The following is a 23,764-nucleotide window of genomic DNA, read 5'->3' as shown; positions in this document are numbered from 1 at the left end:
TATTTGTTATTTTTACAAAAGGATATGGGCATTTTAAACCTTATCTACATTAGGTATCTAAAATGGAGGGTCAGTAGTTTACATAACTGTGGAAGAGAGGAAAAAATAAAAGGATCTGGCCAGCTAATATATTCCTGTATGTCTGAACCAGACTGAGGATTAGGGTCAACCACCTGGGATGGACAGATCTCAAGAAGTTGTTCTGTTAATGATTCATCCCAGTTTTGGCATATGCTTGCAGACAAGTATGGAGCAGAGATCAGATACTCTTTTGAATTATAATATGTGGAAAACCATCACGGATTTAATTAATACAATAAAAGTACTTTTAGCACAATATATTCATAGTGAATGAATTCTTGGGCTATGAAAGAATAATTTCTTAAAATTCAAGGCAGATATCACTCTGGGAAGCCTTGCCTCTCTCCATCCTTCTCTGGCCTCATTCTGGGTAAAATGCACATTTCATAATGCTTCCATATATCCCTATACTAACTGTATCAGTGGCACTCATTACATTGTATGGTTTTTCTCTATGTCTCAATTGTCAGCTCCCCAAGGGAGCCATGTCTGTAATCTCAGTGTGTTGCACAGTGCCTTTTTAAAAGTAAATATTATACTTATATGCATAAATGCATAACCCATGGACACAGGCAATGATATGGGGAAGGCCTGGGGGTAGGGTGGATGCAGGGTGGAGGGAATCAATGGGGGGGAAGGGGGAGCATCTGTAATACTTTCAACAATAAAGATAAATTTTTAAAAATAAATAAAAATAAGTGTTATAGTGATAAAAAGCACAAACACAAATAATCTCTAATAGGCTTATTGAAAAATAAGACAGCCCAGCCAGGCATGTCTCAGTGGTTGAGTGTCGACCTAGGATCCAGGAGATCGCCGTTCAGTTCCCGGTCAGGGCACATGCCCGGGTTGCATGCTTGCAGCCGATCAATGACGACTTTCTTATCATTGATGTTTCAGCTCTCTCTCTCCCTCTCCCTTCCTCTCTGAAATCAATAAAGATATATTAAAAAATAAAAACAAATAAGACAGACCAACTTGGGTAGTGGAAAGAGCAGTGGAAATGCTGCTGTGTCCCTCTAATTGTGTGATCTTCCCCCAGAGTCATTAATAGGACTAATAAAGCACAAACTCATTCTCCTTGCAGATTGAACTAAAGATATCCACACTGGGCACCATATCTTCTGCTGGCCCTGTAGTACCCAAGGATATTTTGGCTTGTGCTCATGTGTTCTGGGTACCCGTAGGCCATCTGGAAAGAGACTTGAAATCCACCCTAGATGAATTCATCCAGTGGTTCCAGAGTTCCTTCCCCAGACTCACCAAGTCCCTACCATACCCCTGATGCAACTGGCCTCTCAGATTGCATCATTCTGGGATGGTACCCTGAGCCTTCTGCAATGGTCGTGGCATTGATTAAATAAAATGTCCATGGGACCAGAATGCTACACCGGCTATATGGTGACATATGCCCAGCAGCCAGCCAGTTCCCTTTGGGCACTGTCGGAATGAAATAGAGATAGCACTATATAAAACAATAACAGAGTAAAAAGCATTAATTTGCTTTCCTCTATTAGACGTTTGCTGGGTACATGGGAACATTGGCACATGAGTGCCCTCAGTGTTAAGCTGTAGGTTCTAGGCTGAAGTTGCTTTGTCAAAGAAAGTCACATAACATTATTGCAGAGTAACCACCAGTAATAAGTGAGTTAGCAGGTATCTCTTGTTCTGACAAGGAGAGCCTACAGGGCAGATGTCTCCATTAGTCCGTCCAGTATAGGTACTTGTTTAGATTATCTAATTCTAAAAGACTTAAACGTTGAATTGACGAGGATAATGCCAACTGGGTAACCAGCCAGCTGTGAGTGCTGAAGAATGAGTTGCCGATATGCGAAGAAGTTCCTGAGGTGAAAATGCCTCACACATCAGCGCACGTGCTACAAAGTGTTAAACCAGGCATTTGCACACCATTTCTAAGCAGCGTTCAGAGTAGCTGCAAACTGTTCCCGAGGAATTGCTGACAGTGCCTGAGTTGCACAGTTTGCTTGTAACATGTACGTAGCATTGTATTAAATTTTGCATTCACAGTACCAGTGTTCACAGACAGAATTCTATTGCCTGTCAATATTAGCTTTTGAACTTAATACCCTTGGGTGCAGTATTTCAGGTAACTGTAAACTGCCGCTGCTGTGCTGACAGGTACTTGTTAGCCTTAATATTCAATGTAGTTTTCTGCACTACTTAATCTCTGGCAAGAGTTAATTGACTTAAAGTTTGTATTATTAGTAGCTGTCTTCTCCTGCACTTTCCATCTCGGTAATTAGCCATATTCACAGTGGCTTACCCTTAATTCCAAACTAGTCAGTGGTTCATGCCTGGCTGAAGCCTAGCTGACCATGTTACTCTAACCCTACTCCCATTTGATCCAGCAAATATAGCCCAGGTGTGGGGTCTGTATGGGAGACTCAAGGAGTGTTAATTTACAACTGCTAGCTTAGAGCAGATATGGATTCTGCAGAAGTAGCTGAGAAACAGATGGACATGTTGTGGTCAGGGAACTAAGACTTCCAGAGAGCCTTTAGTGCCAGACTTCCATGATTTCCCCCAAACTTCTTTATTCCCGGTTTGCTACGTTTTCTTTCCAAGACTTTAAAAGGAAATGTATTGCTATCCTAAACATCCCAGGTCAAGGGCTTAATTACTGCTTTAAAATAAAGGTTCCAAAACACCGGGAGAGTTTGTCGTTTTCTCCCTGGTTGGTTTTGTGAGGAGGGAGAGACGGTGAGGAGGAACCCCTCCTGTTCCGTGATTACATCCCACCCGCTCATTTTCTCCTTTTCTCCTCCGCTTTTGATTTTTAGTGGCAGTCTTAACAGAATGTCAAGATCAATTTGCAGCATGGTTTAACTCAAGGTTTGCGTTCTGCCAGCAGCAATTGTCCCTGCAAACAATGCCGTGTGTTCTTGTAACTTCAGAAGCTTTTAGAAGGATCATGGCAAGGGCAGCATCTAATGACTTTATTAGTGTAGGGTTTCAAATGGGCTCAGTAATTGTTCATATCTCTTTGTCAGCAAGTCATAATTACTGCTCAGCATTGTCCAAGGGTGCACTTGTGAATAGTTTCCTAATAGTACTGAAAGGAAGGGAAAGAGGGGAATGATAAAAGGTGATGGCCTCTTATGATTGAGAACAAGCCAGCCTGTATATAGATGATGCTAAACTGTTTATAATACATTCTTTCTTCTTTTTAAAATAGAAGATTATCCTTTTAAAAATGTTCTTTGAAATAATTTTAAATTACCAGTTTATAAGCCTTTTTTACTCTGATGTATTTAACTCAGATACAATAGTTGATGTGTTTTCACAGTCTAGGTGGAAACTGTTGTTAGAAAAGAACAGTACAAAGGTGATACTGTTGACAAAATAGTTCAAAAGAATAGCATTGTAAATTTTTATCAAATCTTATTTTTCTCATGTACTGTATCTTTCCTGTTTTACTTCATTGGTATTCTGCCCCTACTAGTTTGTGATGATCTAGTCAGAGTGACCTTAGTGGGGTGTAGCTAAGGAATCATTTTCTGCCTATTTCACCAGTAAAGGCAGCTTCTTTACCCTTGGAACTCTCCTCCAAGCTCATGTCATTTGTGACAGGAGCTTCTATGAGAGTATGATTTGCTAAGAGTAAGACTGTCATTGCTGCTTTTTTAAAAGCCAAAACACATAACAACTGAACCATTAATTAAGCACCTACTGTGTGCCAGGCACTATATGCATGAACTCATTCAACCCTTGCTCTGTACACTACCTCATTTAACCACAGTTCTGAAAAGTAAGTTGCAAAGGTTCAGTTTCACATATGAAGAAACTATTTTTGGCTCAAAGAGGTTCTGTAACTTACCCAAGGTCATGCAAATGGCTGTACCAGATGTAAATCCCAAATCTACCTATGCTTTTCTGCTACATAGTGTTTTGTTTACCATGACCTTGCCAGGCTAGATTATTCATCAACAAAAATGTACTGAATAGCCCGGCTGGTGTGGCTAAGTGTTTGAGCATCAACCCATGAACCAGGAGGTCACTGCTTCCATTCCGTCAGGGCACATGCCTGGGTTGCGGACTTGATCCCCAATGAGAGATGTGCAGGAGGTAGCCAGTCAATGTTTCTCTCTCATTGATGTTTCTATCTCTCAATCACTCTCCCTTCCTCTCCGTAAAATCAATAAAAACATTTAAAAAAAAAAAAAAAAGGTACTGAATAACTGTGTGCAAAGCCCTGCGGGAGATATAAGAAAACTATAAAACATGAACGTTCTGCTCAGGGAACAAGTAAACCTGCCCCCCCCAATTCACCAAATGTTAGAACTGGGGGTAGAATCTTCTTTGTCAGTGTCCAGTTTGCAGCCGTCCAGGCATTTCCCCCTGTGCAGGTATACCTCGTTTTATTGCACTTTGCTTTATTACACTTCACAGACTTTTTTTTTACAAATTGAAGGCCAGGCCCTCCACTAGCAAAAAGATTACAACTTTTGCTTTATTGCAATATTCTTTATTACAGTGGTCTGGAACTGAACCAGCAATATCTCTGAGGTATGCCTGCAGTATACTTAGCTGATGTATATACTCCCTGACTGAGTACTGCTAGGGAGAGTGAAATGAGATCTTCAAAAGATAGTATGTTTTTGATCTACTGTAAAAGCTGAAAAAGGTTTTCGCTATAGCGCTTCTTCGAATAGAGAGCTTCTGTGACCTTCTCCCTTTTGGCTCTAGTTTTGGCCTTGGAATTATGTAGAATAAGCCTAACTTCTCTTCTGCATGACAGTGCTTTATCAGCTTAACCACAGCTATCTTGTTTGCCCTAAGTTTCTTGCCTTTTCTCACCAAGTATGCTTATTTCTTTCCATTGTTCCCCATATGATAGGATGTCTAGACTCAGCCCATTCTAAAGGTGCTAGAATCAAGCATGGTGCTCCAGAGGACACTCTTGCTGCTGTGTTCACTTCTATAATTTTATTATTGGCTCCTGTTAAACTGGGGAGTCAGTTAAAACCCCCTATAGTTTTTCAGGTAGGAGGCTGCCCAGAATGAGCTGGGTCTGAGTCCTTATTAAACCAGATCTCTGCCTTTCTCTAGTAATATAATTGATTGACAAGATCTTTTGAAATTCAGATTCTATTAACTCTCCCAAGTTTTATCACTCATAAATGATACCTTAACTTCTTATCATCTTTTGTCATCATTCTTGATAATCCTCTTAGTTCCTAGACATGTCCAACTCCAGAAAATTTTTCTTTTTCTCCTTATTTACCACACTTGAATGTGGTCATCAACAGAAAATATATCACCTTATATATTTTGATTTCAAACACCTGGCTCTGACCAACACTTCCTATCACATGCTCAAGTATCAGCAGTGCTAATGTTTGTGATCTCATAATACCATCCAATCTATGGATACCCCCCCCACACTTGACTTTATTCACCCTTTCCTGTCTCCAGTCTTCATTTTTCTCCTTGTCCTATTTAGATTTCAAGGTCCGCCATTACCACTTCCTTGTATACTTGAAACTCCCTCTCCACTGTCTCCCTCCATTGTGCTCATTTTGTTGAACCCAGTTATTTGCTTTCTCTATACCTGTGCGCTTGCAGTTGAACTGAGTGGAGAAAATTGCACTGAAACAGTTCCTGTTCCTCTCTATTCCCCTTCCCAGCTTCCCTCACTGGTTGATTGAGAAAACAGACGTCATCAGGCAGAAATGACCTTAGTATTCTGTTCTTTGAGTTTCCATGTACATGTCTCCTCTTTCGAAAGGCCTGGTGAGCCTTTCTAGGGAGGGCTTCCCCACCATTATTCTCTTTCATAGTACTCACACACCTAGAACTTTTCATCATAAGCTGTTACTTTTGCTTAATAAAAATTTTATTTTCTAATTCTTCCACTGGGATATAAGCTTCATAAAAGCAAGAATCGCATCAGTCTTTTTCACTTGTATTTCTTACTACAATCTCAGTGATTATTTGTTGGATATTATAAGAATGCTTGACGGCCTAATGGCTAAGAGTATGGGTGAGTTTTGGATTCAGTCAGACGAGGACTGGAATTCTAGCCATGCTACTAGGCCAACACAGTGATGCTGGCAAGCTGCCGAAACCCTCTAAGTTGCAGTTTCTGTATCGGAAATGGCGATAAAAAACCATATCCCTCAAAGTTATTAGAATTGAATGACATAATTGATTTTTTAAAGTCTGGCACCATATATACATATATATATATGTATGTGTGTGTGTGTGTGTGTGTGTGTGTGTGTATTTGATTTCTTTGTCTCCGACATTTATGAAAATGTTGATAGGACAAAGCCAAGTGGTAAACTATTTGAGGTCACTCTCAATTTGGTTGCAGTCTACAGGTTCAATTTTCTGGTGACAAAGAATTTATCTGACTTAGCCTGCATTTCTGAATCTTATCCTGAAGACTTTTAGATGCTTTGTCATATGCCTTACTGAATTCCAGCTAGTTGAAGCTTATGAAATGCTCCGGAGTTCTCAGCCTAGTAACCTCGTGGTTAGTTGGGCTTGTTGTGTTCTTAATAACCCATGCTACCTCCTAGTCATCACTAATGTATGCTAAGTGTTCATACACCATTGTCTAAGTGACTTTTCTAAATTGTTTTTTAGGGGACTGAGATCAAGTTTACTGGTCTGAACTTTTTGAAAATCAGGGTATTTACTTGTCTTTCTTTAGGAAAGCAGATTCCTCAGATAGTAGCACTTCCTATTATCATTCATTCTTGCTTTTTGCTGTCCCATTTGTTCAACTACCTATCCATTTCTTTATCCAGTAAAGTATCCATTAAGCATTTACTGTACCCTATTGCTCTCCTTATTTTCTCTTCTGCATATTTTTGCCTATTTTTCCACTTAGCATTTATTATTTTCCTACTTTAAAAATGGGTGTAATAGCTACATACAAATAAATACAATATAAAACAGGAAAATGAAAATAAAATCAGATGAAGACCAATTAAAAGTGTCAAATAATGAGTATTTATAAACACTTGGGTTGACTCAAGTTTTGTACATAAACACTGAATACAGCTCTGTAATTGTGGCAGCTAAAGGAGAAAAAAGGAAATGTAATAGGCATATCCTCATTTATTAGTTTGGCCATCTAATATATATTTATTGAGTTTCTGTTATTTGCCAGTTACTTTAGCCTTGAGTTTATAGTTTATCATTTACAGTTCTGAATGAAGGAAGCCTAATAGTTCATCTCAAGATTTCCTGGAACTAGACTTAGTCTGCTAACTTTGTAAATTATATAAATGTCTAATCACTATGTTGTATAACTCATATAACATTGTATGTCAACTGTAATTGAAAAATTAAAAATAATTTTTAAAAGTGTTTTTAAAATTTCCTGGCACTGAATTCAAGGGAGGATTTTATTATATACTTTTCTGTTTGCGAGTCAATAGGTAACATAATAGACAATTCTTTTTCTACTGTTATTTTGCATAAGACAGATTATTTTAAACAGATGTTTCTTCTGCCAGCCCTCTGTAAAAAGCAGAGGGCTTTGTATTAAATCTTTTTTAGAATTATGGTAATTCTTTAGGGAGGTAGAAGAGGATACAGGAAGGATAAATGGTGATGGAAGGAGACTTGACTTGGGATGGTAAACACAATACAATATACAGATGATGTATTATAGAATTGTACATTTGAAACCTATATAATTTTATTAACCAATGTCACCCCAATAAATTCAATAAAAAAAATCATTTTGGGCACACACACACGCACAAAATATTTCTTTTTGATGATCTAACTCGTAACAGCTATAGAGCTCGAGGAAAGCCCTACCTAGTCAAGCTATTCATTCAACCCTGTCAAACATCAATTGTCTCAAGTGAGCCTTTGTCATGTGCTGGGTTGTAATTGATTCTTGCTTGAAATCTTTGATGAGTGACTGAAGTGCTAATGTCTGCTCTGTTGGTCATTTATCTTTTAAAGACTCTCTTTCTGTATATAAGATTTCTACTGGATAAAGCAATCTTGGTTGCTTGTTCTTGCTTTTCATTACTTTGAGAACTTCATGCCACTCCCTTCTGGCCTGAAGAGTTTCTGTTAAGAAATCTGATGTCAGCCTTATGGGGGGGTCCCTTGTAGGTCACTGCTTGTCTCTCTCTTTGCCCTTGACATTTGCCATTTTAATTATGATGTGTCTTGGAGTGGGTCTCTTTGGAGAGATTAACCAAAGAATTTATATGCATATATGCACAACCCAAGGATGCGAATAATGGTGTGGAGAGGGACTGGGGAGGGAGGTGGGGCAGGGTGGAATGGGTCATTGGGGGGAAAAAAGGGACGGCTGTAATATTTTGAACCAAAAAATTTAAATTAAAAAAAAAAGTCTAATGCTCTCCCACTTTTTTTTAATCTACTAGAATGATAGCTCTTTTCAAATACATAAGGAAATGTCAAGGTTCCAAGAGAAACTGACCAACTCTGAAATAAATGATGCTGGACATATTTTATATAATAATAAAATCACAATTTCGCAGCTGGCAAAAAATTAGAGAAAGTGACTTGTGAAAAAAAAATTCTTTACTTTAAATCTCTATCCTCAAGTAGGACATGATCTTATCATATGATGATGCTGATACATACTTTAGAAATTATACAACAGTGTAATACAGTGCCAAGCGTGGTGCTGAGTACAACTCCTTGTTTAGAGATATGAGTGATAATTGCTGTTATAACTTATTTTAGGAACCATTTGCCATAGTCTTAATTTTGGAGGGGAGGGGCAGAGAAAGGAAAACCAACTTTGACTCTGAAGCACATAAAAGAGAGGGAAAAGAAGTAATATTTGTTAACCCACAGACTAATTCTAAAAATAGGTATCATTATCTTCATTTTATATATAAGAAAGCTAAGGCTCACAAAGATTTAAGTTATCCAAAGAAACAACTAGCAAGTGAAAAATCAGGTTTGTTTGACTCCAAAGTCTTTGTTCTTCCCACAGTATTATGCTGTTTGCAATAATTCCTGCTTTCTCTAATATGTTAACATCTGGATATTTTAAACCTCTTTTAACTCACAGTTTCAGTCAGTGGGTGGTGACAGGATGAAATTATGTAAAAACTGCAGTATGCTAAAAATCAAGAGGGAAGCTTAGTGTCATGAACTTGTGGACCAATGCCTGCTTACTTAGCAGGTCCAAATCACCTAGAGGTGGAAGCACAGTAAAAGAGCCTTGGAAACCATGGTAATTCACACCAATTGTTTTAATGAAACTTATTTCAGAAATAGTGGAAGAGGGAAAGGAAAGTGGTATGGTCAACATTGTCATTGTGGAGATAAAGGTTACTGAAGCATGAATTGGCCCATTCATGCAACACATGTATGTTAGTCACTAGGTGCTAGGAATGCAGAGATGATTCCTCTCATCCTAATCCTGTTCAAAAGCACCATCTTGGAACACAGAATTCTCCCTGACGTATAAGCACCCATTCCCTTCTCTGATTCCCTCCAGCACTTAGTCTGAACTACTAAAACTAGGCCCCAGTTATATAACATGTATGCTTCCTTTCTGGGGTCCTTGATTTGTTAAATCCAAAATATCCTTAGTGTCTTAAGGACAGAAACCATGTCTTGTCATGTATTTAGTGGGCCCTCATAAATACTGATTGTTTGGTAAAAGAACACAGAAGAAATATTACCTGGCATTTAACATAAATTTGCTCTCTTATACAGTCCCTGGAAAATGAACCTTCTCTTCACATTTCCAGAGAAGGAATTTCTGTATTTGATAAGAGATTGAATTAGATGTTTTCTCTTATTTCTCCCAACTGAAATTTATATGGGGTATTTAAAATAAATGTTTATGTTCTTACTAGTGGTGAGAAAAAGAAAACCAATTATGTATTTATTATTATCATTCCTCCAAAAAGTTGGTATAAAGTAGTCCCTATAGATTAGCTTCAGCCCTGTCATTAAACTGTCAGTGCCTCAAAGCCTTTCCACTTGAGTGATTTCTAGATGACAATAAGGAAATAGATTAAGAAGTTATTTAGTTTGGTTTTTTATTTTACTCTTCATCCAAGGATATGTTTATTGATTTTTAGAGAGAGAGGAAGGGATAGAGAGAGAAAAGCATCAATGTGTGAGAGAAACATCTATTGGTTGCCTCCTGTACTCACCCTGACCAGGAATTGAACTTGCAACCTTTTGGTACATGGGACAATGCTCCAACCCACTAGGCAACCCAGCCAGGGCTAGTTATTTGTTTTGTTTTTTTTTTAGAGAGAGAGAGACAGACAGGCAGACGTTCATTTGTTGTTCCAGTTATTTATGCATTCATTGGTTGATCCTTTTATGTGCCCTGACTGGGGATGGAGCCCCCAACCTTGGCGTATCAGGATGACATTCTAACCAACTGAGCTACCCGACCAGAAGTTATTTAATTTTTTAAAATTCTGTCCACTAATCTATTGAGATAATTTGACAGTTTACTATTACTGGAAAGTCTAAGCCTCAGAGAGTTAAGAGATGCTTTTGAGATGAAATCTACCCAAAATCTCATTCTGCGTTTTCTTAAAATTGCCTTTAATTTGGCTATGCTCTCTAACATTCATACACTATTTGCATTTGCGTGGAGAGGCCTTATGCCATCCTTTTATCAAACAATTTGATAATATGTATCAACAGTCATTAAATGATTCTACCTTTTTACCCTGTAATTCCACTTCACAGACTTGTTTTTCTAGGGATGTAATTCAGGGTATTTATCCTAGTATTCTTTATAATAAAATTAAAAAAATTAAGAAAAACTAAAAAAAAAAAATCTGCTCTAAGTGAATAGTTATAAATATGACAATGTATACATCTACACAATGGAATATTATTCAACCATTTAAAATACTGTTTCATTACTGTTGTGTAGAAGGCTAAAAATTGTATCCACCCAGACAAAGATTATCACAGAAAAAGATATACTTGAGCAAAAGACTGATAAAAAATAGACAAATGTGATTAACATTGTATTTAAAATTTATGGAATTGATATTACATGCAGTTTTTCTTTATTTTTATAAGGGAATTACTATCTTTCAAATTTCATATTTCATGATTGGCTAATATATTCACATTAGTCAAGACTCAAAAGGCGTAAAAAGGTATGTAATGAAAAGTCTCCTACTTACCCCTCTCATTTATTTTCCCCAGAGGCGATGTTATAAGTTTCTTATTTATCCATCCAGAGGTTATTTTACATATAAACAAGCTAATACACTATATTTATTTTCCCCCAGTTTTACACAAATGGTAAACACTAATAGCCTGCTTTTCCCATTAACATTATATCTTAAATATTATTCCATATTAGCTCATAAAGAACTCTTTATATTTTATGACTACATAGTATTCGTATATCTGTAGACTAAATTCCCAGATGCAGAAGTGCTGGTTTAAGAGTATAGGTGCATTTTTAATTTTAATAGATATTGGCAAATTGCCCACAGGTAGTTGGTACCAATCTCACTCTTATTAACGGTATGCAGCAGTGCCTATTTTTCCTATAACTTTGTCAATGCAAGGTATTACCAAATTTTGTTACCTTTACTAATCTAACAGATAAAAAAGCTTTCTTGCCTGACCAGAGTGGCTCAGTTGGTTGAGAGTCATTCATCCTGTGCACCGAAAGGTTGCTGGTTAGATAGGGCACATGCCTGGGTTTTGGGTTTGATCTCCGGTTGGGGCACGTACTGAAGCAGCTGATCAGTGTTTCTCTCCCTCTCTCATTCTCTCTCTCTCTCTCTCTCTCTCTCTCTCCCCCCTCTCCTCTCTCCTCCCCCTCCCCCCTCTCCCCCCTCTGTCTGTCTTTTACGCCCACTCCCCCAAGTATGTTCTTGGGTAAGGATTTTTTTTTTTTAACATTTTTTTGGTGTAGCTTTCATTAGGAGTTAACACATTCTGAGTTACTTTGAGTGTCTTTTCAGTGTTTCTGAGCCATTACTGTTTCCATTTCTGGAAGCTGTCTTTTATATTGTTTGTTGATCTTTTCCTCATTGTTTTGTTAGAGTTCTTTATATACAGGAGTGGGCAAAAGTAGGTTTACAATTGTGAGTATGTGAAACACAATTTATTCTTATTTATTATTAATTAATTATTGTATTATTTTCCATATGAACAACTGTAAACCTACTTTGGTCCACTCTTGTATTAGGGATACTAGCCTTTTTTCTGTGGTTTGAAATTCAGAATTTTTCCCTCTGTTTATCATTTATCTTTTGTCCTTGTTTTGGTATTTTTTTTACCATGTAAAAATAGTCAAAATTACCAACTTTGACTTTCATAATTCACTCTGCTCCAGCTATACTAACCTTCTTGTTTCCGTTTGTGTGTTTTTTAATTCTTACCCTAGGATATAATTTTATTGATTTGAGAGAGAGAGAAAGGGAGACAGAGAGAGAAAGAAACATGGATCAGTTGCCCCCCATGCCTGCCCTGATGGGGGGTGGAACCTGCAACCTGGATATGTGTCCCGCTGGGAATAGCACCTGCCATCTTTTGGTGTATGGGACAGCGCTCCACCAACTGACTGCGCTGGCGAGGACCTTCTTATCTTTCACTGTGCTAGATGCTTTTCTCTCTCTTTTTTTTTAATCCTCACCCAAGGATATTTTTTCCATTGCTTGTCAGAGAGAGTGGAAGAGGGAGAGAGAGAGAGAGAGAAAGGGGGGTGGAGAAACATGGATGTGAGAGACATGCATCGATTGGTTGCCTCCTGCTCGCGTGCTGACCGGGGCTGGGAATTGAGCCTGCAACCGAGGTACATGCCTTTGGCTGGAATTGAACCCGGGACCCTTTGGCCAGCGGGCTGACGCTCTAACCACTGAGCCAAACCGGCTAGGGCTGTGCTAAATACTTGTCCATTTGCTGTTCTCTCTGCCTTGAATTCTCTTCCTGGAGATATGTGTTGTGTTTCCCTTCCTCCGCCACTTTGAGCCTTTGATCAAATATCAACTATTCAGTGAGACTTGCCCTGACTTCTTATTTTATGTTGCAACCTCCCTTTCCCTGCTTTGTTTTTGCTCTGTCACCTGGAGCTCATATTCTTTAGAGGTTTCTGTTTATTTGTCTCATATTTGATCGCAGCTCATCTATATAAATGAAACAAGTGAGAATTAACATCTTCAACGTGGTAAAATCACCTCAGTAGACTGGACACTTGGTCTAGTGAAGCTGCCATTGCCCAAAACATTTTGGGGACAACTTCTTTCAAAACAGCCTTCAGAAGCAGCTTAAAGCCTTACAAGGAAAGCAATCCTATGTCCTGAAAGCAGTGCTTTTTAAAGTGTAGTCCATTAACCCGGAGTGGGGTTAGCAGTTTATTAAAAAAGCAGTTTCCTGGGCCTTACCCCAGATTTATTGACTCAGTCTCTGAGGGAATGGGGCTGAGGACCTTGCCTTTCTTAAAATATGTCTTTATTGATTTCAGAGAGACAGAGAGAGAGAGAAACATCAATGATGAGAGTCATTGATTGGCTGCCTCCTGCACGCCCCCGCACACCAGGGGTCAAGCCCACAACCTGGACAAGTGCCCCAACCAGGAGTCGAACCTCAATCTCATGGATCATAGGTCGATGCTCAACCATTGAGCCATGCCAGCTGTGCAGGAACTTGCCTTTTAAATAAACTTGTGATTCCTAGACCATTAAAGCTTGAAGATCACTGCGTGTATAGTCAGTGCCCCTAGCTTAGTCATGTACCTTGTTTACCTAACTCAGTTTGAACCAAAGACTTAAGACTATTTCCAAAATTCAAAGCCACTGTCAAAGAACAAACAGGTATGTCCCAGGGGTGCTTAAGATCATTCCTAATGGAGGAGCTCCAGAAATGAGCTGAAGGATGGGATGAGTGTGCAGATTGTGGAAATGATGTTGTAAGAGACAAAACTCTTTGGCTAGCCTGGTTTGCGTATGTCTGGAACCTCACTTCACACATTAAAGGACCTTGCCTTCAATTTCCCTATTAAAGGGAAAGGGGAAAAAAGAAGAATTGTGTGTTGGAAAATAGGTAGATGATCTCTAAGATACTTTATCTTACGTTCTGGTTTTTCTACCTATGTACATAAATATGAATGAACAAACACATGAATGAATATGTGTAAGTAAGGAGGCTTATTACTATAGTTAAAAATACTGGTTTGGTTTGTTACCAAACTGGCTTCAAAAGAAGTAGTATAAGGTTAGCAGCTGTAGCTAAGGAAGTATATACAAAAGACTTGCCTCAAACTATGAGAAGTCCTATAGCACTGCTGGCCATGAATTTCTTCTGCTCAGTAAACTTGTTTTGGAGAAGTGATTCACACGTTATCACGTGTGATATTTAATGGGTTTAATGACTCAGGAGTAAGCAGCCTCAATTTCATCAGTTGTTATTACCTATTCACGTTTTCTGATTCTTCCTGATTCAGTTTTACATGATCTCACTCATATGTGGAATCTAATAAACAAGGTAGACTGAGGAACAAAATAGATCCAGAGACATGGAAACATGGAACAGACGAAGGTGGGGGTGGAAGAGTGGGTGGGGAGAGGTTAATCAAAGAACTTATATGCATATATGCATAACCCATGGGCACAGACAATAGCGGGGGGGGGGGCAGATGCAGGGTGGAAGAATCATGGGGGGAAAAAAGGATATCTGTAATACTTTGAACAGTAAAGATAAATAAAAATTTCTTTTTTAAAAACAGTAAGCAGCCGGAAACTTTGATGTTGATTCTTGATTATAAAGTAATCAACATTACTAAACAGAGATGTATTAAAAAGAAAAAAGTAATTTTAGTTTCATATCCACTTTCAAATATGTGAATTTTTTTAATATTGCAAAGATTGCACAACTGTGGCATCTTTAATTGTATTTTCTTACTTTCCAAATATCAATACCTGCTCTTTCATTCTCTGAATGAAAGTAAAACCAGTGACTGGTTTTATTTAGTCAACAATTCTTTGATGCTGTATCTTATGCAAAAACAATCTTTCAGTGTTGGCCCATCAGTGTAAGCTATCATTTTAATCCTGAAAGTTATTGTGATAAAAATGTTAAATATCATTATACAACTAAGAATAATAAAATAGGTACCAATTTTAAGGGACTACCAATTCTCGGTGTTTTCTATATCTTACAAGGATATAAGTGTTTTAAAGATGTGTTATTCCCGCTTTACATCTTGGGTGCCTTTAAACTTGTGGGAGTTGCACTGAAATGCAATATTCAGGAAGCCCCACAAATTTTGTGGCCTCCATTTTTTATCAAATGTGCCTTTTTTACATTGTCTAGTACAGAGTAGCTAGGTAGTAAATGTTTATGGAATTTCATCACCTTCCCCCTAAATTGGTTTCTTTTAGTATATATTTTATGTTGGAGCACAACTTAGTAAAAGTTAATGACTTATGTAATTATGACTTTGATTGAAAGAAACTAAGCTATATCCTGTTTTGAATTAAAATGAGATTACTTGTTCCCTTATCTGATTTATTAGTAATCCTGATTTCCATTAGCAAGTTAGAAAAGATCTATGCTGCCCAGCCAGGTTTGGCTCAGAGGTTGAGCGTCGACCTAGGATCCAGGCGATCAGGGTTCGATTCCCCGTCAGTGCACATGCCCAGGTTGCAGGCTCGACCCCCAGTCGGGGGCGTGCAGGAAGCAGCCGATCAGTGACTCTCCCATCATTGATGTTTCTATCTCTCTTTCTCCCTCTCCTTTCCTCTCTCTGAAATCAATAAAGATATATTAAATAAATAAATAAATGCCCTTGTCTTAAAAAAATAAAAAATAAAAAAAGATCTATGCTTCAGAGACTGAAAATTTTACTAAGGGTTAATATATGCTAGCCATCCAATGCTCTGTTTTTTTCTCCCCAAACTTTTGATTAAAAGGTAAGATTTTATCTTAGATTTCTGATAGCAAGAACTGGTAAATATGAGCTACTGATTATATTTTGTTTCTTTACCAAGGTTAAAGTTTTAGACTTCCCACTCCCTAATTCCCCTACCCCCCAGAGACAAATGAGTTGCTTTGTTATACCTGATTTGTGATTAACTGTTTTTCTTTAATTCATTTTCTTAACTCTTCCTTTTTGTTCCCCCTACCTCTCGATCTCCGTTCCTTCATCCCTCATTTTACTCCCCTAGTGAGGGCATTTGTTCTTTGTCTTTTCATATTTGTCACTTTAGCTTTTGGTTTGAGAGGTTGATTAATCAACTTGTTATTCCCCAAATAGATCTGTGATGAGTAGGTTGTTTGATTTATTAAAATATTTTATAATTAAAAAAACAAAGCCATTTCTCCTTGCCTCAGAACAGTTGCCTTTGCCTCCCCCCTTTGAGATTGAGATTGCAGGAATCCAATTGTTGTAGACACCATTTATCCCTTCATGACACCTCACCCTGAGCAACACCATATGCAGTTAGGGTGACAAACTTTGGTGCTGCTACTAAATGCAGTGGCATGCTTACCTCCTCTAAAAGAAGAAAATACCGCAATTAAAAGAACCACATTTTTTCTCTCTCTTAAAACAACTTGTTTTTTTCCAAGTCTGTGTTTGTTCTGGTGTTTTGAACTGGATTTTTGCTGCTGGGAGTGTGCTGTGAATGCTAACATTGTGCTGGGAGTGATCTTTACAAGAAGCGGAGCCTCCAGCCATGAGAAAGATTTGATATCTGTGTTGTGAAGTTCTTGTAAATTGTAGTAGAAGGAATTGACAAGTAGGAGTTTTGTAATTTGTGGCTGTCATTGCTCCTACAGGCTCCCAATAATTGCAGTTTGAAAATCTCAACGTACACATGATTCATATCTTAGGAAGGTTAATCGCATTAATTAAAATTTTAACGTAGCCTCTCTTTGGTTAGAATAAATTGTTTGTTAAGACCACTAGGAAGCATCAACTGGCTGTGTGATCCCTGTATTTCTCAACTCCCTCCAAAACAGAACAGTTTACTTGGTAGAAAACTGATCACTTTGCTGTTTTTTTATGGTTAATTGAACAGCTGTATCTTTGAAGTCTACATCTCTCTTGAATACATTGTGTGTAGTTTTGAAATTTGTGTTATGTATTATTTTAAACTCAATAAGATAACTACATTTTCATAATTTTTTTTCCTTCTAGCTCATTTTCACAAAAAGAATTTGCAAAGTACACAATTTTCAGGCAAAATTGTCTTGAAATTGAATTCATAAATCATTAAGCCTGCCTGCCTGCCTTCCTTTTTGAGGAGTATCTCGTTTAGTACTTAGTATCACTTGTGACGCTAGTTCTGTGATGGGCATCTACTGCCTGATATCCATTTAATCATTAGTGTGAAAGCAACAAGGACTTATTTTCTCCCTTTTGTAGGAAATGACATTCTTTGTTTTTGGTTGTTTCATTTGTTTTTTGACATCTTTAGTTTCAGAGGTTGCCAATGATCAGATCAGGGTCAAGATTGACTTCAAATATTTTAGTAAGAAGCGGAAAGAAAAATGAGATCTTAACTTTCTAGTCTCCTAAACTACACATCATTGAAAAACTGAAGCTATATGGGTGTGAAATTTGGAATGGAGGTTTAGGCTGCTTGAATACCTTTTATACCGTAATAGTTGTGGAACATGAAGATCTGAGTTTTCATAGGGGCACTGATATTTCATGGCCAACAGTGGGTTTCTTAAGGCTTTGTCATTTCAAATTGGCATGCAGTCTGGTTACTGTTGCTGTAAATGTGTATATGAGCCTGCCTTACAATGAACTTATTTGCAGTGCTTGTAACTTGTCTTGACATTCTTGCTAACAGTTGCAGTGGCCCTTAACGCGGTCTACTTTATGTAGTCACATCACAGGTTTTGTGGAGGATTCAGTCTAAGTTTGGGGGATGAATTTCTGTAGACAAGAAATATATTGGCTTTAAAAATTAAGAGGTTTGATTCTGTTTTGAATTTGGATATCAAATGAATCTGAGCATATGACATTTTAATGCCGTTTGTCTTTTCAAATAGATTTACCTTCTAATGCATGTGACAACAGGACTTTGCTCATCAGCTAGAACATACATTTCAGAGGCGTTGTTACCTAAAATATTATCATAAGGCATAAAAAACACACGATTTAAGTTGCCTTTCATGAACATAATTAAGAATTAATAAGCCAGTACCAGTGGCTAGTCCCCAGAATTTCCACTGTTTTGCCTTTTGTGACCTGTGTTATTAAAAGTCCATTATTTTTACAGACTTTATTAAATTGGATCTTATTAAAGCATTCTATATTTGCATTTGGTCTTTCATAATTCATTATTATTATGACATTTACTTTTTACCATCAGATCTGAAAACATATCATAAGCTACCCTTTTCTCTTGAAAGAAATGCTAATTTCAAACAGTCCTCTAATAGAAGAGAAAAGCTTTATCAGTTTTTTCATTTATTCCAGATCGTGTTAAGAATACTAATGCTAGACTTCAGTATGCTAATATCTCTGAGCTTTTTTTGGTCAAAAGCTTAGAATTATTATTTTTATCCATACTAAGTATGGAACTAGAAGACCTGCCACTATTGGAGAAAACACAATTCTAAAATATAATTCTTGATTCTAAAAACTTGTGAAAATGTTGCTAAATCCTGTTTAGATTAGGATAATAGTCAGTTTAACTTTGTCCCATGCAATATTTGTCCTATTTAAGAAATTATTTTCTCTTAAAATTCATTTTGTTTGTTTTTCACGTAGTTTAGGGTAGTATAGCTTAACAACGTTTAAGATGAAGAATCCTATGCTTTCAGCCCCATACAGCATTTAGGGCATGCTGCCTGCTTTTCTATATGATAATCATTTCTGTATCATTTATTATGTAGTGGAAAACTTAATATGGCTAGACTTTACATATTGCTATCAGACAAGTTGCCTAATTTTAACATAACTAATAAAACAGTGAGGTTTTTGTTGGGGTACTAGTAAATTTATTAAACTCTGAAATGAAGCTTATTTTGGATTTTATCTCATTTTAGATTTCTGACAATGTGCAATAGGCACTTTGGCAGTGTTGTTGCACAAACCATTCGGACTCAAAAAACAGACCAGTTTCCACTTTTTCTGATTATTATGGGAAAGCGATCGTCTAATGAAGTGTTAAATGTGATACAAGGTAAAGTACATGTCACATGGGAGTACAGTGTCTTGTGTATATGATAACCATATAACATTTACCATCAAAGCTGACAGCAACTCTTTGTATTGGTGAATATTTTTGCATTTTAAAATGTAGAACTTCCTGAAGAACAACTTCAGAAAGTACAGGTACTATGAAAAATGGAATATGCTGCATGAAAATCCAACAGAAACACCTTAATAAAATTACACAGCCCTTGGGACTTAGGATAATCATGTTAAATGTTCGAAATTGCTAAATTCCCTAAACTGGCAATTAAGTCATAACCAGTTGTCAAATATGACATTTCATATATGTATATATACACAGAGATTTCTTCTGTGTGTATGATTAGTTGAAAGAAATGCTCATCTTTAGTTATCTAGAAAAACCAGGGATTGGATATTGCAAATGGAATTGTTTACAGTGGCAGTTGTTTCCCTTTATTTGTGTGAATCCATGTCTAAGATGCGTTTCTGAGGCATGAAGTTATAGGATACCTGTGAATTTAAACTTTACCAAAACAATTAACCTTTACATTCTTTATCCCCAAAAAAGTGAATGATTTTTTTCCTGTTATTCATTTACCCCAAGGATTTGTGTAAAGTGTGGCTTTATTCATGGCAAAGCTAAAATGGAAATAGTGTCTCTTCTCTATGCTACAGGGAAAAAGACGTTTCAGGTGCCCTGTGCTAAATAAAACCTTCAGTATTTTATGTTTTCTCTGTAACTAGTGCATTGAGTTTCATAAATAATGTTTAAGAAGACCTGCTCAGGGAACAAATTGCATAGATGAATAAATTGCCTAAGAATCAGAGCACTACAAATAAAAAATGGAAATCCAAGGGTTTGCTTAGGGACAAAAATCTACATTAAAGGTGATCGTAAGCTTTTTGCCATTTATTATGTCTGTTAACAATAACTACCAGTGATAGTGTGTGTACTGTGTACCAGGCACTTTACATTACCTCTACAGAGGTTGTGTTAGCTTTATTTTGCAGATAAGAACATTGATCCTTAGAGAGCTACAGTCAGTCACTCATTCATTTATTTATTTGTTTATATTAAGTGAATATTTGTTAAATTCTTGTCATGTGCTAGATAATTTCTAGGTACTAGATCATAGTGGTGGAACTAGGGTTATAACTATGACTACAAAACCAGTTTTAACTAGATAATAGCATACTAATTTGTAAATTTTTTAGGTTGTAGTTATTTTTTATGATTGATTCTAGAATGACTTCCCATAACTAAGTTTGGCGATCTCCATATGTTGCTAGGTAACACAACAGTGGATGAGTTAATGATGAGACTCATGGCGGCAATGGAGATCTTCACTGCCCAACAACAGGAAGATATAAAGGATGAGGTAAGGTGAAAGGTTAAGTAGACCTTTACTAGGGTTTTGATAATTTGTCAAATGGGTGATGCTTGCCTTTGTCATGACTGATAAGAATGATGAAGATGCATTTTCAGATTAAACAGGACTTTTATGTCATTGAGTTTACCTAGCAGTCCACTCTTTTCATGACCCCATGACCCAGCAGTTTGTTTAACTTTATGGACGTTTATACTTTGCTAGATTTGGCGTGGTGACAGGAGGTCAATTTGCAGGAAATGAATTCCAGAGCATACTTATGGAAGAAACTACAGTCCAGAAATCTTTTCTACTATATGGGTTTTTTACTCACCCTTAAGATCCTTTTTACTCTTTTTAAATATTGAGATTGATTAGCAATAAACACATTTTACATTTCAATACGTTTTTGAAACCCTGGAAGAATTAGTAAAAGATCTCCAAAATTCTGAATTTCTCTTAACATATTCAGGTGGTATGGAGGACATGAGCGTGGAACCTCAAATAAACTACTAATAACAGCAGTACTGACAATGACAGTGGTAGTCAACACTTGCTGAATATTTATACTGTGCTAAGCATTTTACATTTATCATGTAATCCTCAAAACAACCCCATGAGGTTGTATATGAATCGGACAGTCTGGCAGGAAACAGATGGCACTTTGAAACTGGGTTATTTGAAAGGAGTATAAAGATATGGGCAGGGTTAATAGAAGTTAACAATGGGTAGCACAGGGTCTAGGGCTTAGGGAGCCATTACCATCCCTATGCTTAAAGTCCTAGGGGAGGGCGGTGTATGGAGAGGACAGCTTCTGATAGAGGGATTATATCCAGCCCTGGGTGACCTGGTAGGGAGGAAACCAGGGAGTAGCTTCACTTCCCTTTCACACTCTGATCTCCTGTTAGTGCCTCCTATTGATCAAACCCAACTAGAACCTCCCTGGGCAAAAAGCTAGGTAGAGCGTGGATACTGAGGGGCAGATGGAAGATAATCTAGCATAGATTGGTACTATTATCTCCACTTTTCAGATGAGAAAACTAAAGATCAAAAAAGTTAATTTACCTAAGGTCATATGGCTGGTGGGACCTATATTAATCTCAAGTGACCTGTAATAATCTCAGGTAACCATTAGTGCTTTATCAGTCAAGAAATTTCTAAATTTGGAAAATAGCTTTAAGATAAAATGTGAAACAAATATTAACATTTGTTAATTTGGCATGCCAGATGCACAGCTTTTATAAAATTATTTTTAACGTTGTTTTTTAGTTAAATTACAAAAAGATTTCTGTAGAACAAATAAGGGAGACTTTGATTTCTGAGCAATGAAGAAAAGTTTCCAGGTGTAGTGAATGTTTTTAATAGAATGCCCTTTGTTGCAAATGGAAAACATGTAGACAATTTTAACATAACCTTGTACTGTTGTATTTTACTTTATTTACTTGTTTGTCTTTCATAAGACTGAGTTTGTTAAAAGAACAAGGCTTGTATCGTATTCACATTTGTAGCTCTATCCCCTGACATTGTACCTAGGAGTAGACACTCAATAAATGTTTGTCAAATGATTGGATAAATGAATACTTGGAAGAATTTACAGGAAATAATATTACTTAAAAAAATAATACTCAATTACAATGGTATAACACCTGATATATCCACATTAACAAATGTGGAAACTTGGAGTGTTATAACTAGTTTACAGTTTTACTGCTCATTAAGTTTCTTTTATTGCTGGTTTTAAAAACACTGTAATTTTTCTTTATAGTCAGTGTTTCATTTACTCTGAGGGAAAGGTAATTGGGTATATGGTGGAAAGATGTTTATCTGTTACTCTGTAAATTGACAGTGACATTTCAAAATAATGAAGTACTGTGCTTAGTTAGGAATTTGTAATAATAGGCGTGCTGCCTTTCAAGATTACATTTATCCTAAAATAGAGGCATTGATTGACAATAATTTACTAAATACATTCTTCAGCCATTTAAATCTTGAGTCTCAGTAGTACTAGATTTACAGATTATGCTGTATAATAATAGGAAAGCACAATATTTGCATGCACATTCCCAGGTCATTCTTTTATCTTAATTTGTGTTCCTTGTAATTCATTGATAAAGCAATTGGCTTTAATTCCTTCAGTACTTAGCACAAAATTGGGTATGAGGGTTACAAGAAAAATCCAAGGCTCCATATAATTGACATTTTTATTGAAATTTAACTGCAAGAGGTAAGGATTTCTCTTTGTTGTAGAGTGCCTTCATGAAAATTATTATTCAGGTCATAAGTAGAGTTCCTAGGAAAAGCTTTTCTAAGTTTAAAGACTTCTTTTGGACGGACTGTGCATAGACCATAATGAGTTGAGTGTATGTGACAAGAAACACTGTTCCTTCTAATTGTGAATTTGCCTTCACTTTTAAAAAAATTTCAAATAAGACATCTTAAGCTTCCAGTTAAAATCAAATTCATGAATGATTCTGTTAGCAGAATCATTAAAGTGATGGATGTAACTGAACCAAAGTTAAGTTTAAATTCAAGCCTAGGAAGCCATCCTCCAAACCTGTGTAAAGCTTTTATTAAAGCCAAGCCCAAACCATATTCTTACTGAGTCATTCTTTAGTGGTCCAGACTGGACTAGCCTTTATATCACTAATTGTTCCATCTCTAACCAGGAAGTGTACATTATATGAGCCTCTTTTTGACAAACCTGCCTATAGCTTTTTCATAGACATTTTCATTAATGGTATCAGTTTGGTTTTGTAAGTGTTTACTGAGCATTTATCAAGCGCATAGTGCTAGGCTAGATCCTGGGGACCGAGAGGTGCTTTGCTGCAGTGAGGGCGCTGTTGGCAACCAAGGGGTAAGGGGGGAAGCAGTTATCGCTGTATGGCAGTGGCCACGATCAGTTTCTGCTTTTAGCCTTCTTCCAAACAATAGATACTTTCTAACATGTAAATGGATTCAGTTTTTTTCATATGCACTGGTGTTTTTTTAACCATGAGTAATCTAGAAACCTCTGATTATCAATAAGTTATGATAGTTCCTTATCTGTTTTCATTCATTCATTTGTTCGTCCTTTCAACACTAATTTATTTAGAACCTTCTACCATAGGTACAAGGATTACTCCTTTTCAGTCCAACCTCTCTGATTAACTTGTATCTGAGCAGTAGCTCAGTATTGTCAGAAATCAGATGTTGGAGATAGGACAGA

The 23,764-nt window shown here is 37.0% G+C and overlaps 1 protein-coding gene across 1 annotated transcript in view; it reads left to right on the top strand.

Annotated features, from left to right (window-relative positions):
* Nucleotides 1-23,764, top strand: part of FAF1 (Fas associated factor 1) — a 272,216-nt gene that overhangs the window by 197,139 nt on the left and 51,313 nt on the right. The window contains exons 14-15 of the mRNA XM_081143762.1: nt 19,063-19,199; nt 20,483-20,571. Coding sequence (XP_080999888.1) covers nt 19,063-19,199; nt 20,483-20,571 — 226 coding nt within the window. The remainder of the gene's footprint in view (nt 1-19,062; nt 19,200-20,482; nt 20,572-23,764) is intronic.

The sequence above is a fragment of the Miniopterus schreibersii genome (assembly GCF_964146895.1).
Source record: "Miniopterus schreibersii genome assembly, chromosome: 8".
Lineage (NCBI taxonomy): Eukaryota > Metazoa > Chordata > Mammalia > Chiroptera > Miniopteridae > Miniopterus > Miniopterus schreibersii.
Note: the sequence above shows the minus strand (reverse complement) of the source record. Positions and strands in the feature narration are given on the sequence as shown.